Source organism: Benincasa hispida, chromosome 8 (assembly GCF_009727055.1).
Source record: "Benincasa hispida cultivar B227 chromosome 8, ASM972705v1, whole genome shotgun sequence".
Classification (NCBI taxonomy): Eukaryota; Viridiplantae; Streptophyta; class Magnoliopsida; order Cucurbitales; family Cucurbitaceae; genus Benincasa; species Benincasa hispida.
Window position 1 is genome coordinate 38,363,612 of NC_052356.1, and position 16,046 is coordinate 38,379,657.

The following is a 16,046-nucleotide window of genomic DNA, read 5'->3' on the forward strand; positions in this document are numbered from 1 at the left end:
GTAGATATACAACTTTAGGCACTCAAAATAATCTCTCTCACAATAAACCCTCTCTTACGAAAGCAAAGTTATGGAAACAATGAAGTCTTGAAAGAATGAAGAACAATGGAGAATTAGAGAGAAGTTTTCAAATTAACTAGGAGATGAGAGAATTTTTTTAATCAATAATAATTAATTTTTGAAGAAGATGATTGTTGAGGTTTAAAGAGATTTTTAGCCTAAAAAGGATATTAAAAGTAGGATTTGAAAATAGCAATTGGATGAAAGCTTGAAGAAATGAAGGGTGAAGATTGAGTAGTAAAAGAAGTATATTTTAAAGATAACAAAAAGAGTAGATTGCAAAAACCACCCTTAAAGTATGGTGGTAGTTGCAATTACACCCTCAAAGTTTCAATTGTAAAAATTGGATCCTAAACTTCTATTAGAGTTAAAATTGGACTTAAGCTTACAATAATCGTAAAAATTGGACCCATAAATGATAAAAATCGAACCATCAAACTTATATAAATATTACAATTTATATAACTATATAAGTTTGAAGGCCCAAATTGACCCAATTTTAACATTTATATAAGTATGAGGGATCGATGTTTAAAATTAAAAGTTTAAGGGTATAATTGTAACTACTATCATATTTTAGGGGTAGTTTTTGCAATTTTACCTAATAAAAATAATAATAGATTATATCATTTTTAAAAAGGAAGTAGCGGTTGGAAGACTTTTTTCTTTTCTTTTATTTTAATTCCTTTTAAAATTAAAAATCAATTATTTTAATTTCTTTTTAAATTGTTTAAAAAGGAATGATCATAATAATGCCACATGTCACAATTTGAGCGATCCAATTCATTTGATTCACCACACATGCACTATCTCTTCAACCACATTGTCACGTGATTTGTCCACGTATTCCATATCATCGCCACATAGGAATTTTCTTTCTAATCTTCTTTTGGCCACAACTTTTTCATTTAATGTCAAATTTAAGTGATTTAAAATGTGTTGGAATTGACTCTCAGAGCTCTATGTTATGAACACTTTAGAACATTAAAATTATTAATAAAAATATTTATTATCATCAAAACATCTAATAAGATTGAAACTCATAAAGCTAATATTTTTATCTACATTTTATGTATGCGATCAATTTTGAAGCTAAATTCTGAAAACTAAAAGAAAGAGTTTTCGAAGATTTATTTTTCGTTTTTTGAATTTGGCTAAGAATTTAAATATTTATCTTGGAAATATAAAACCTATGATTAAGAATTTGGGAGAAAACAAGCACAATTTTTAAAAATAAAAAACAAAAAATCTAATGGTTACCAAATAAGGTTTTGGTTTTTGGTTTTTGATGTTTGATGTTTGAAAATCAAGCTTATAAACATTATTTTCATTTGTAAGTATATTTACTTTATTACCCACTTTCTTAAGAAAACCGCATCAAATTTTGAAAACTTAAAAAAAGAAGTAATTTTCAAAAACCTTGTTTTTTTTTTAGACTTTGACTAAGAATTAAGTGTTTATTTAATCCAGATGAAAATCATAATTACATAACAGGAACAAAATACATATAAATTATAAAAATAAAAAACTAAAAAACGAAATTATTATTAAACAGATCTGAAATATGTTTTCAATTTAGCTTCTGCAGTTTAAGAAGTATCAAGTATAAATTTCTTTCATCTAATTTTTTTTTTTTTACTCAATTCACCTAAGTGTATGGAATGTAAATTCATCCTCATCAAATTTTAATATTCAAAAAGTGTCCTCAGATTTTTAAATTAAATATAAAATAAGGAAATTACATTTTAACAAATCAGAGTGGCGCAGCGGAAGCGTGGTGGGCCCATAACCCACAGGTCCCAGGATCGAAACCTGGCTCTGATANTGGATTTCTTGAAATTTTCTTCTCCATTGATCCACACAGGTCCAGTCCAGCATTAGAGCGAAGCCCACATTCCCAATCCATCGTCTTGATTGGATTTGAGACCCAAATCCAGATCATCGTCTCTTCCGATTCCCATAATCTTATTGCAGAAAAAGCCTGCAATTATTTGTTTGATTCTTCCATTTTTTTTCCTTCCCGAAATCACACCTTCCCATTTCATCAATCGAGCTCTACTGAATGGAATTGATTTCTCCGATCTCTCCTTCTTTCGCCAATTATCTAACAACCCCTTCAACTATGAAATTCTAACCCAAATTCCCATCTGGGTATTGTCTAAACAGACATTAGAGTGAGCAGTTTCGTCTCTATCAATGGCGGGTTCATCTCTCATGGACACTCTCTTCCAGCGAACTCTCGATGACCTTATCAAAGGCCTTCGCCTTCAACTTATAGGTGAGTCTGCTTTTATCTCCAAAGCCATGGATGAGATTCGCCGCGAGATCAAATCTACAGACCCTCAAACTAAGTCCACCGCTCTGCAAAAACTCTCCTATCTCAGCTCCCTTCACGGCATCGATATGAACTGGGCTGCTTTCCATGTAGTCGAGGTTATGTCATCTTCTCGCTTCGCTCAAAAGAAGATCGGGTATCTCGCTGCGTCCCAATCGTTTCACGAAGCCACCCCAGTTCTTCTCCTCATCACCAACCAGCTCAGGAAGGATTTAACTAGCACCAATGAATTCGAGGTTAGTCTTGCTCTTGATTGTTTGTCGAGATTTGCAACTACCGATCTTGCTAGGGACTTGACACCTGAGATTTTTACATTGTTATCGAGTAGTAAGGTCTTTGTTAGAAAGAAGGCAATTGGTGTGGTTTTGAGGGTTTTTGGGAAATACCCAGATGCTGTTAGAGTGTGTTTTAAGCGTTTGGTTGAGAATTTAGAGAGTTCGGATCCTCGGATTTTGTCTGCAGTTGTTGGGGTCTTTTGTGAGCTTGCTTCCCAGGACCCTAGATCTTATCTTCCATTGGCACCTGAATTTTATAGGATTTTGACTGATAGCAAGAACAATTGGGTGCTGATTAAAGTCTTGAAGATATTTAAGAATCTTGCTCCATTGGAGCCTAGATTGGCTAGGAAAATTGTTGAACCTATAACTGAGCATATGAGAAGAACAGGGGCTAAGTCATTGATGTTTGAGTGCATTAGGACTGTGGTGACTAGCTTGTCTGACTTTGAATCAGCGGTTAGACTTGCTGTTGAGAGAACTCGAGAATTTTTGGTTGACGATGATCCGAATCTCAAGTATCTTGGATTGCACGCTCTTTCAATCCTTGTGCCAAAACACTCATGGGCAGTTCTGGAGAATAAAGAGGTTGTAATAAAATCTCTAAGTGATGTGGATCCAAATGTTAAATTTGAATCCTTGCGGCTTGTGATGGCTATGGTTTCTGATAATAATGTAGCTGAAATTTGCAGAGTTTTGGTGAACCTTGCGCTTAAATCTGATCCTGAGTTTTGTAATGAAATTCTTGGGTCCATATTAGCCACATGTGGTGAGAATGTGTATGAAATCATTATCGACTTTGATTGGTATGTGTCACTTCTTGGAGAAATGTCGAGGATCCCACATTGCCGAAAAGGGGAGGAAATTGAAAATCAGCTTATAGATATTAGTATGAGGGTCAAAGATGCAAGGCCTACTCTTGTCATGGTCGGCCGTGATCTGCTTATTGATCCGGCATTACTTGGTAATCCTTTCATGCATAGGATTCTATCAGCTGCTGCTTGGGTGTCAGGACAATATGTGCAGTTTTCAGGCAAGCCATTCGAACTCCTAGAGGCATTGTTACAGCCTCGCAGTAATCTTTTGCCTCCGTCAGTTAGAGCAGTTTATGTTCAGTCAGCATTTAAAGTGACAATTTTTTGTTTAAATTCCTACATTCAAGAGCAAAATATTGACTCCTCTTCCTATGTTGAGACGTTGGTAGAGAATGGTTCAGAATCTATCTCTGCCAGGGAATGCCATGATGCGTCTGATCTTTGTGAACAGGTTGAAGAGTTCAACCCGAGGGGGTCTAATCAACCACCAAAAGTTACTTTCACGGAAAATGATAGGGGGACATTGTCTCATGTCCAGACATGTACATCTGCATCGTTAGAGGATAATAGTTCATCTCTTGGATCAATAATTGAGTTGTTGAACTTTATTCAGTTTTCTTTGGGCCCTTTAACGTGGAGCCATGATGTTGAATTGCTTGAGAGATCTAGAAACTTGCTCAATTTTATTGAGCTAATTAGGCAACAGATCCCTGATGACCTAGATGAAAAGGATGGGAGTTCAGAAATGGAACTTGCTGAAATCTCCAAAATAGTTGAACTGATTCTTGAAGCCTTCTCCGACGACTTTGGCCCAATGTCAATAAATGCTCAAGAAAGGGTTCCGATTCCCGAAGGATTGATACTTAATGAGAATCTTGATGATTTGGAAATGATATGTAGTGATCTTCAGCTACCAGAAGGCTCTTATTCTTTTGGAAATTCTCTCTATGAGGAAAGGGTCGATTCATCTATATTATCTCAACAGAGCCAGCAAGAGTCTGAATCATCAAAAGCAACCACATCTCTTCTTTCTGAGCACCGTAAGCGGCATGGACTGTATTATCTTCCATCAGATAAGACTGATGATGCCTCTAATGATTATCCACCAGCCAACGAACTCAAGTTACAAGATAATCTGGATGATGATGCTGCCCACCTTGTCAAGCTTGCAGAACGGTCACTTGCATTAAAGAAAAAGTCTAATTCAGCCAAGCCTAGGCCTGTGGTGGTGAGATTGGATGAAGGAGATGAATTTCCTGTTACAAGCAAGAAGCCCCAGTTGAACGATGAACAGCTTTCTGATGCCGTACGCGATGTTCTTGTGGGTAGTGATGCAAGGCCTACTTCCTCACAAACAAACCAAACTTCCAAACCCTCTAGCAGGAGAAAAGGAAAGGAGAAACAGAATGCTGATAATCTTTCTGAATCAAAAGAAAATTTAGGTGATGTTGAAGAGCAATCCTCCAATATGGTAGATACAAGTTTGAGAAGAACACATCGACATCACGGAAAAGATGGCAAACAGTCAAGTCTTGAAAAGAGCAGTGAGAAAAAGGATCAAGCTCATAAAAAAAGCAAGCGAACGAGTAGTCAGCGGCATGGTAAGCAAAAAGCTAAACAAAGTGGGGATGCTTCGGTACCCGTGGCTTCACAGACAGTTATACCCGATTTCCTTTTATAGCTCGAAAAACCCGAATCAGATTTGCTGCAGAACATTCTGACATAATGACTGGTTTGATCTCCAAATTCTCATGTGCCATGATTAGTTCTGCAGTAAAAATTTGTTGATTTTTTTGGTGTATGTTTGGGGCTGCTTTTAGATTCATATGTTTCAGAATGGATGTCCATTTCAGAAACAGAGTTTCATAATCGGGATTATCTGGTTTCTGATATTGATATGAAGCATTTTTTTGATAATCTTTGTATATATATTTTGGAGTGGTGGTTCCAAATTTAAGTCGAGGAAGTATGGTGAATTTTGAGCTGATGTTAGTTGATAGATTTGAACTTAAATATTAAAAGCAAAAACATCACTCCTTAGAAACAAAGGCATTTATACTAAAAACATGTTAGTGTTTTCTGTTTTGCTTTTTTCTTTTGAGTACTAGGAAAGAGACCAAAAGAGAAAATAAATTGTTTCCTGAGTTGAGAGTAACCAAGAAAGCAAAAGGAAGAACGTGGTGAATCCTTAAAACGATGGTGGGGTGTGAATGAAGGGTGTAAAGTCAACTACTTGGAAATGGCAAATCCAATGGAAAGGAAGACTTTTAGAGAGCTATTATCAAAGTTAATCCCAAACAACTATTCATACATCACAATATCGAATTCGGGTGCTTAATGGATCTGATGGCTTTGGTTTTAGCTAATTATTACTTTTAACTGATCATAATATCATAATATCGAACATCTTCACATTATCATTTGCAATTTTTCTCTTATATATCAAACAGTATGAAATTGTCAGACAAATTTTGTTCTCTCGTTTCTTTCTTATAATAGTTTCTCCAGTATTTTCATTCGGGGGATGTTATGCATGTTAATTAATTATGGCCCTTCTTGGAACAAAGCCAACAAAGAAGACTTTTGGAGTGGAGATCACGTGATTTCTTAGTAACTTTCGGTTCAAGTAACTTCTTTTTCACTACTCATCCAACTCTCTTCTCTCTTCATCATCTTCTTCTTCTACTTTCACCCTCTTGAGTTTGAGCCTGATCAAAAGCCAAAACCAAAATGGCTAATGATCAGCTGAAGCATTCTCCATCTCAGTTTTCCCAAATCTTCCATTTTCTCTTCTTACTTATTGGCTTCTCCTTTGGAATGGCTATCAGTTTGAACCTCAAGAGCTTCTCATCATTTAATATCCATCTCCCTAACTTTTCCTTGCCATCTTCACAATCATCAACACTGGTGTCTATCAAACAACAGCAGCAACAACCTCCAGCCTCATCGTCACCCCCACCACTTCAACTGCCGTCCCCTTCGGTTGAGCTCGACATGAATGAGTTTTTGGAGGCAAACGTAGAGCCGCCTCTGATGCATAGCATGAGGGATGATGAGGTGTTTTGGAGAGCGTCCATGGTTCCAATGATCAAAGAGTTTCCATATGAACGTGTGCCAAAAATTGCTTTCATGTTTCTGATAAAAGGGGCATTGCCTTTAGCTCCTTTGTGGGAAATGTTCTTTAAAGGCCATGAAGGCTTGTTTTCAATTTATGTGCATACTCATCCATTGTATAATGTTTCTTCTTCATTACCTCCAAACTCTGTTTTCTATGGAAGAAGAATCCCAAGCCAGGTCAGGTTAAACCCTTTCTTTTCTTATTTCTCAGTTTATTTTTCTTTTCATTACTATATTCGGGTAGCTGTTCTTGTGTTATCATTTAAAAAAAAAAAATTCTCTCGCTCTCTAAATTAAGGCAGTGTTTATTTTGACAACAAATTTTAATTTAATTCTATGATTTTGTTTTATAGTTTCAATTTGGTGAATGATTTTAAAATTTTCAACCTAGGCTACAGTGAATATGTGATATTTTCTGATTAAATCACAACCCAAAATAATTATACATATATAAAGTTCAAAGTTTGAGATATTTGAATCTCTTTAGTTGAAATATATATTTTAATCAATTGAGTTATGATGATGTTGATAATTAAGGATTGTTTGGGACACCTAATGGAATGAATTTGTAATGTAATGTAATCCAAACCTCATGTTTGGATTGAACGTTTTGGGTTTAATGTGTAATATTAAACTCACTCCGTTTTGTCATAATTTTCACCCAATCCTCTTTCCCACTGTTTTCATACTTCACAATCTCATTTCCATTCCACCCTTGATTTCTCAACACTCATCTAATCTTGATTTCGCCTCTTAGTGTGCACTTTACGTATAAGGTTTGATAAAAAGTAATTTTTAAAAAACAAAACATTCAAAATTATTTAGTTAATTTTAAATTCTAAATGCTCTTATTATGCATTTTACAATTAAAAAAATAAATAAATATAGCCTGTTTATGTTTTTGAAGAACTCGTAGCACAAAAAAGATTATAAATTCAATTATTATATGTACGAAGGCTTTTTTTTTAGTGACTGTATTGTTTTATACTACCATTGTCTCTACTTCTAAGAAAGTTTATGAAACTTTGCACTTTGAATGAAAATAGGCAGTGCAATGGGGAAGACCCTCCATGATCGACGCAGAGCGCCGCCTTCTAGCGAACGCCCTTCTCGACTTCTCAAACGAAAGATTCATCCTCCTCTCCGAAACCTGTATTCCTCTCTACAACTTCACAACTATCTATAATTACCTTGTTAATGCTCAACACACCTTCGTTTCTTCCTACGATGATCCTCGAAAAATCGGTCGTGGTCGTTACAACCCCAAGATGTTTCCGATCGTGTCGATTGCCAACTGGCGAAAAGGATCACAGTGGTTTGAAGTTGATCGAACGGTGGCCGTTGAGATAATCTCTGACAAAACATATTATCCTATTTTCCGGGATCACTGCGGCCCACCGTGTTACATGGACGAGCATTACATTCCTACGTTGGTTAATATTGTTATGCCGGACCGGAATTCCAACAGAACCGTTACTTGGGTTGATTGGTCCAAAAATGGTCCGCATCCTGGAAGATTCGGGAGGCGGGAGGTCTCGGTCGAGCTTTTGAACCGGGTTCGGTTCGGTTTTAATTGTACTTATAATAATGGAAACGACACCGTTTCCTTATGCTTTCTGTTTGCTCGGAAATTCATGCCGGATTCTTTACAACCTCTGCTGAAGATTTGGCCATCTCTGTTGGAAGGTTTGGTTTAATCTTAAATAATAATAATATAATGTTGCTAAATTCTAAATTATCATTCAATATTTTTACACAAATTGATGTAATCTTGATTTAAACTATACGAAAGAACGATATACACAAAAAAATAGAATTAATTTCTTTGCTCATTTTTTTATTTGAATTTCATGTGTTTATGAGACCATCGATTTGGGTGAATTTCGTTAATTAGATCCTACTAATTGAATTAACTAGACTGCCATATTGTTTAAATAAACTTGATTATTTGAAATATATTTTCTATGTTTTCATAAAATGCATGTATAATATAATCATGGAGTTCAAAACAATTCTTCGATTATTCAACATAGCATGCAATAGAAATATGTTTTAGGGTAATGGTAATGGCTAGCACTTTTAGGGTTAATAGTTAATCGTGTAATAATATTTTTAAATAATTGCAAATATAACCAAATCTATCAAGATTAGACTCTATCTCTGATACTCCTATTAATGATATGGTCTATCACCAATAGTTATGAGAGTTGAATCTAAATTTTATTATATTTATAAATTCTTTTTCATTATGTTATATTTACTATTACTTTGGATTTATTACTATATTCGTAACAAAACAGGACTAAATTTGTAACAATGGGCTAAGTTTTAATCTAGTTAGTTAATGTAAAAGTCCAAAGTTATCAAGTAAAAAGTCCAATTTCAAAACCAGGTGGGATTTTATTTTACTTTAGTATTGTTCCTTTTAGCAAACAAAATATGAAAGATCAATCAGCAAAACTAAGAAGGGGAAATAACCAGAATTTAGAGCGGACACTACTCATAGTGGGTGATTTTTTAGCTAAATTTTTGTCACTGCTATGTCGTCGAGCGGAGAAGCTAACTGATATATCAAAGTGCCACTGTATTATTTGCAGTTGACAAGGAGAAATTTCTTGAACTGAAACTAAAGAAAACGACACACCATTGAAGGAATAGAGTAGAGAGTCATTGAAGAGATAATAAATGCAAGAAAAAATCCTAGCTTTTGTATCTATTGAATAAGAGCAGAAGCACAATATATATATAATGTCTTGGGAAGAAAAATTCTTACCTTAGATACACTCACACAAGATAATGATAAGGTTGGAATTTCCTTATTTTATTAACAGTAGGGAAGATTTTGAGAGCTTCTCTTCTCTCCCATTAGTCTCAACATATGAGAATTGATACAAAATTGGCAATGACTCTCATGGCCTCAATGACCCTTACAAATAACTCTCCCTTCCCGTGGGCCCCTCCTCACTCTCTCTCTTTTCTGTTTTTCCTCCTCTAACTAACAATATTCCCTAGCCCTTATATTCTCTCAATATTTTCCTAACTTACTTATTTTCTTTCCATTTCTTTCTTCTTTCATATACTTTGGTTATTAAGGGTCTATCAATACCCGCCCCCCAAAGAGCCACCTTGTCCTCAAGGTGGAAATCAGGAAATTGGTCATTGATTACGTCTGGAAGCTCCCATGTTGCCTCAGTTTTGTCTCCATTCTCCCAACAAATTAATACTTTTGTTTGTTGATCTCCGGAAGGTGAAGTTCTGATGCCTAACAACTCAGCAGGTTGTGCTATGAAACTCAACTTGTCGGTCACATTAGGAGGAATTGGTATGTTAGGCAGATTGCAGCCGTCTGCCTTTCAAAGGACTGATATGTGAAACACAGGGTAGATACCCGTTTCGACTGGCAATGCTAGCTTATATGCTGTCTTCCCAATGCGATCAGTCACCTGAAATGGCCCTACAAACCGTGGTGCTAGCTTTGGATGCTTGTGATTGGCTATAGATGACTGTCTATATGGTTTAAGCTTAGGGTAGACCTAGTCTCCTATGCCAAATTTCACATCCCTCCTCTTTGCATTAGCCGTCTTAATCATTCTTTGTTGTGCCTTGTGTAGCGAGTCCTTAAGCTTGGCTATCATCATATCTCTATCTCGCAGCTGAATGCTAACCTCGCTGACTGAGCTAGAACCATTCATGTATCCGAGTATAGGTGGGGGGCAGCCATACATAACTTTGAAGGGAGTGGCTTGGGTAGCTGTGTGAAATGAGGTATTATAACAGAACTTGGCCCAAGGCATCCACTTAGCCCATTGTTTAGGGTTGCTCATAGTAAAACATCTCAAATAAGTTTCGATACAGATTAACTACCTCCGTCTATCCATCCGTCTGGGGATGGTAAGCTGTACTTCTGCATAACTGAGTTCCCATCATACGGAAGAGCTCTTCCCAAAATAAACTAGTAAAGATTTTGTCATGATCGGACACGATGCTTCGAGGGTAACCATGTAAGCGCACGACTTCTTTAACAAATACTTCAGCCACAGATTTAGCAGAAAATGGATGTTTTAGGGTGATGAAATGGGCGTACTTGGACAGTCGGTCTACCACTACCAGGATGTATCAAATCCTTCAGATTTTGGAAGCCCTTCAATGAAGTCCATGGAGATATCCACCCATACTCTGTCAGGAATGGGTAGGACTGATAGGAGGCCTGCTGGTGAAAGGGATAAGTACTTGGCCTGCTGGCAGATTCCACAGTTTGCCACAAACTGCTGAACGACTTTCTTCATTCCCTTCCAATATACTTCCTTGGACAGCCTCTGATAGGACTTCAAGCTTCCTTGGTGTCCTCCTATGGGGCTATTGTGGAACTCATATAATAATAGGGGTATTGTGGGTGAAGTGGCCGATAGTACGATCCTTCCTTTATAGCATAGCAATTCACCCTTAATACTGTACCCGGTAGGAGCAGGCTGATCAGTTAACAATGTCCCACTCAATTCCTTATCCGCACCCATTTATTTAACAAAAACAGAGGTATTCAACCCCTTCATTACACTGAGCACTCCAAGTTCCAATGAGGTTGATGGTCGAGAAAGAGCTTCTGCTGCCGAATTTTCAGTTCCTCTCTTGTATTCAATGCTAAAGTCATATCCCATGAGTTTGGCGATCCAATGTTGGTATTCTCCGGTGATTACCCTCTGTTCTAGAAGAAATTTTAGGCTTTTCTGGTCTGCCCTGACTATGAAGTGTCTTCCTAGAAGGTAGGGTCTCCATTTTTGAATCGCAAACACCATGGCCATTAATTCCCGCTCGTATACTGCCTTGAAACGATGAGTAGGGGGTAGTGCTTGGCTGAAATACGCCAATGGTCCTTTGTTTTGCATCAACACAGCCCCTACCCCAACACCTGATGCATCCGTCTCTACAACAAAAGGCTCGTTAAAGTTGGGTAATCCCAACACTGGTACATACATCATGGCAGATTTAAGACGTTGAAATGCATCTTCTGCTTCCTCACTCCAGTGGAAACATCCCTTCCTTAGTAATTGAGTCAGTGGCATGGCTATGACGCCATAGTTGGCCACAAATTTTCTGCAATAGCCTATGAGGCCGAGGAAGCCCCTCAATTCCTTCACATTACGTGGTGTAGGCCAGCTGCTCATTGCTTCCAACTTGGATGGGTCGGCCGATACCTCCTGTGCAGAAATAATATGCCCCAAGTACTTATGTGGTTGATAAATGGCTCATGTGTTCCTTCAATGTCTTACTATAAATCAAAATGTCATCGAAGAAGACCAACGCGAATTGACGAAGATATGGTTTGAGGATTTCATTTATGATGGCTTGGAAAGTAGATGGAGCATTCCTCAACCCGAAGGGCATTACCAAAAACTCATAGTGGCCCTCGTGTGTTCTAAAAGCGGTTTTGTGGATGTCCCTTGGGTCAATTCGGATTTGATGATACCCTGATTTTAAGTCAATTTTGAAAAGATGTGGCACCGTATAGTTCATCTAATAATTCATCAAAAATGGGAATGGGTACTTATCTGGGATGGTTATTCAAGCACGTAGTCAACACAGAAAACGCTAGCTCCCATCTTTCTTTTTGACAGCAAGACCGGACTAGAAAAAACACTTCGACTTGCTGAATGACCCTACCATTAGCATCTCCTTGACCATCCTTTCAGTTTCATCTTTTTGGAATTGTGGGTATCTATAAGCCTCACATTGATCGACCCTGCCCTGGAAGTAGCTCAATGGTGTGATCCTGTCTTGTTGGAGGCAGTTTAGATGGTGTTTGAAAAACTGCTTCGAACTTCCTTAGTACCTACTGAATTTCCTGAGGTACATCAGTTTATCCCATTGTCTCATATGTCTGTCTCTCTTTATGCTTATCCGTCCAAGTCCAGGCTGTTAATTCTATCAAGACCCATAGCTCCCTCCCTAATTGCCTTGGCCATGGATTTCAGGATATTTGTGACTTAACAAGCCTCGTCTCTTGTAATTGGACTGTCCACTCCAACTTTGAATTCCATGGTTGACAGTCTATAATCGAAAATGATCTCCCAAGAGTTCCAGCACACTACTCCTAGGATAACGTCCGAGGCCCACGGGTAGAGGAGAAATCTTGTATAATTGATAAATCGAAAATGGTGATATAACACCTTTACATACTCCGTGTTTGAATGGATCCCCCGAGCCCAACACTACGTCATATCCTTTAGAGAGCGATATTGGCAGCTGCAGTTCCGGACTAACTCTGAGGTGATGAAGTTATGCGTTGCTCCTTCATCAATCAATACAACAACCTCCCGATCACCAATGACTCCCCGTACCTTGATCGTTTTTGGTGAGCTCAGCCCAACCAATGAGTTTAAAGAAAGATTCGCAATCTCCTTCGCGTCCTTCGGTGATGTTCTGTCTGGTTTGTACTCAAAGATATCAGGTTCCTCCCCATCCTCTGCTAAATCTTCCCCCTCCTGAACAAACATAAATTGCAGTTCCCTCTTCTTACAGCGCGACCAAAACTAAATTTCTTGTCGCACCTAAAGCATAAGCCCTTATCTCATTTCTCCTTCATCTTAGCATCGAATAGTCTTCGAAACGAGCCGTCGCCGACCCCCTTCATCCCTGTTTCTCCTCGCGCTACAATCGTGGTAGACGACTCGGCCGAGCTTCCTCGATTTGGGTTGATTGTGATAGTTCGACTAATCGGGTTGTTTGATCCACGGCTACTCGATCCACTCGTACTTCCCCCCATCTTCGCATTCGGGTTGTGGATCCCCTCCGACCCAGCCCCTTTACCTAGGCGCCGTTGCAGTAATTGGTCTTCCTCGATCAATTGGGCCATCTGCATTTTGGCCTTCAAACCTTCAGGCTTCAATTTCTGTATCTCGCTTTGAATTTCCCCTTTAAGCCCACAAACAAATTGACTCTCTAAGGCCTTATCGGCTAGCTCCTTCAGCCCAGCAGAGTATCATTCGAACTTCCTCCGGTAATCCCTTACTGTCGTCTTGTGTTGTGGCCGCATTACTTTAGCGTAACGGTCTGCTTCACTCGCCGGCCGAAACCTCATAAAAAATAACTCTCTAAACTACGACCAGCTGCTCACCAGTGACCAATCGTTTTCCCATTGATACCAGTCGAGCGCTTCCCCCTCCAAACATAACACAGATGCATTTAATTTATCCTTCTCTGATAGTCTGTTTACCACAAAGTACCTCTCTACCCTATGTAACCAACCGTCGGAATTTTCATCTTCTTCCCCTTTGAAGATCGGTACCTCAAGTTTCCTCAGTGCATATCAAACAACGGAATCTCCTTGCTCCCAGGTGCATGTATTCCCTCTTGATTTTCTGCTTTTAACGAAGATCCTTCTGTTACCTGCTTCCCTTTATTCGTTGGAGTTCTTTCTGATGATGGGGAATGCTTCTCTGGGTTGCTCATCGTCTCTATCTTCGACAAGACTAAGACCATTTGAGCCGACATGCTACCCATCCAATCCTTAACCTCCTTCGACTGCACACTCATCCTTTCCTCCATCTCCAATTGTTTTTCTTCCATAGCAATTAATCGTGCTTCCATCTTTCCCACCATGCCCAGGTGAGTGCTCTGATACTAGTTGATAAGGTTGGAATGCCTTTCCTTATTTTATTAATAGTAGGGAAGAATTTGAGAGCTTCCCTTCTCTCCCATCAGTCTTAACATATAAGAATTGATACAAAATTGCCAATGACTCTCATGGCCTCAATGACCCTTACAAATAACTCTCCCCTTCCCGTGGGCCCCCCCCCTCTCTCTCTCTTTTCTGTTTTTCCTCCTCTAACTAACAATATTCCCTAGCCCTTATATTCTCTCAATATTTTCCTAACTTGCTTATTTTCTTTCCCTTTCTTTTTTCTATCATATACTTTGGTTATTAAGGGTCTATCAGATAATACCTCGGGTAATAGAAGAATAAAATAGTCACAAACTCTGTTATAGTTGGGCCCTTATATTATAGGCTTACATGAAAGAACGATAAACGTAAATTGGCCAAAGTCAGTGGGCTTCCTTAACACCCTTGCAAACCGATGGCAGCTGCAGCAGCAACATTAAGCTTGCTTTTCAATTTGTGAAAATTAGTAGCTGAAAACGGTTTGCAGCTACTTGTTCAGATGCAGGATGGCGATGAATTACAATATTCTGTCGGAATACCAAATCTTGGACATAATATATATCAAGTTCCACATATTTTATCTTAGAATGCAAAATAGGATTAGCACTTAAATGTACTGCACTAAGATTGTCACACATAAAGTAGGAGGGTGAGATAAATCAATACAAAGTTTATTCAAGCCATCAGGGCAAGACACCTATATTCTGCCTCCGTACTGGAATGAGATATAATCAATTGTTTCTTGGAACCCAAAGTAACCAAGTTTCCATAAAAACACACACACACACACACACATACAAACCAGAAGTCAATTTTCTATTTTAAGGGTCCGATGCCTAATTAGCATCAACAAAACCATACATAGTCAAATCAGTTGAGCCTTTAAGTAAGAAACCATGAGCCAAAACACCTTTTAAATAACGTAAAATTCGTTTAACTAACTACCAATGAAGATTAGTTGGTGGGTGCATGAATTGATATGCGTTGTTAACATTGTAAGAAATTTCTAGATGTGTGAGTGTAGCATACTGCAATGCACAAACTACACTTATGTACAAATGAGGATCATCAAACTTTTCATCTCGATAAGCAGACAGAATAGGACCATTAACCATAGGTGTGGCAATTGATTTTGCCTCAGCCATCTTGGTACAGTTTAAGAGATCTAAAATATATTGGGATTGAGAAAGAAACATACCTCTAGTAATAGGATAAGAAACCTAGATTCCAAGAAAATATCTAAGTTTTCCAAAATCTTTTAAAGCAAAAGTAGAATGTAGAGAATTGACTAAGGCATCCAATTCATGTGAAAAGTTGCTCATGACAATAATATCATCAACATAGATTATAACATAACAACAAGCAGTAGAGTTAATACGAATCAACAAAGAATTATCAGCTTGAAAAGTCCAAAAGAAAGATGATGTGAACAAGAGCTCAACCACTCATACTAGGCATGAGGGGCTTGTTTTAAACCATAAAGTGTTTTCTTGAGATGAAAAACCAAAGGTTGGGACCCAGAGACCCGAAATCCAGGGGTTGTTCCATATGAACAGACTCGTGAAGATAGCCATGAAGAAAAACATTATTAACATCAAGCTGACAAATGGTCCAACCCGTCATAAGAGCAAGCGAAAATTCTAATAGTAATCGGCTTAACAAAAGGACTAAATGTCTCAATGTAATCAATATTAGGAGTTTGATGAAACCCTTTGGTTACCAACTGAGCCTTGTACCTAGAAATAAAACCATTTGAGTTTCTTTTAATTTTAAAAGCTCATTTACAA

At 38.0% G+C, this 16,046-nt stretch overlaps 2 protein-coding genes and 1 non-coding gene across 3 annotated transcripts; all 3 read left to right on the top strand.

Moving 5' to 3' along the window:
- Positions 1 to 1,812: 1,812 nt before the first annotated feature.
- On the top strand, positions 1,813 to 1,884 carry TRNAM-CAU. The gene has a single exon. It is a non-coding gene; the product is annotated as a tRNA-Met (tRNA).
- A 76-nt stretch (positions 1,885 to 1,960) lies between these two features.
- On the top strand, positions 1,961 to 5,402 carry LOC120083057 (AP-3 complex subunit delta). The gene has a single exon (XM_039038580.1). The coding sequence runs from the start codon at positions 2,257 to 2,259 to the stop codon at positions 5,164 to 5,166; it is 2,910 nt and encodes a 969-aa protein (XP_038894508.1). The 5' UTR covers positions 1,961 to 2,256; the 3' UTR covers positions 5,167 to 5,402.
- A 144-nt stretch (positions 5,403 to 5,546) lies between these two features.
- LOC120083058 (glycosyltransferase BC10-like) lies at positions 5,547 to 8,337 on the top strand. The gene is made up of 2 exons (XM_039038581.1): positions 5,547 to 6,779; positions 7,649 to 8,337. The coding sequence occupies exons 1-2, from the start codon at positions 6,216 to 6,218 to the stop codon at positions 8,297 to 8,299; spliced, it is 1,215 nt and encodes a 404-aa protein (XP_038894509.1). The 5' UTR covers positions 5,547 to 6,215; the 3' UTR covers positions 8,300 to 8,337.
- Positions 8,338 to 16,046: the final 7,709 nt, after the last annotated feature.

Bases quoted from the DNA above. Each gene is read 5' to 3' on its own strand.
- LOC120083058 (XM_039038581.1), top strand. From the start codon at position 6,216: ATGGCTAATGATCAGCTGAAGCATTCTCCATCTCAGTTTTCCCAAATC. The intron at 6,780-7,648 runs GTCAGGTTAAAC...GAATGAAAATAG, and splicing joins GAAGAAGAATCCCAAGCCAG to GCAGTGCAATGGGGAAGACC.
- LOC120083057 (XM_039038580.1), top strand. From the start codon at position 2,257: ATGGCGGGTTCATCTCTCATGGACACTCTCTTCCAGCGAACTCTCGAT.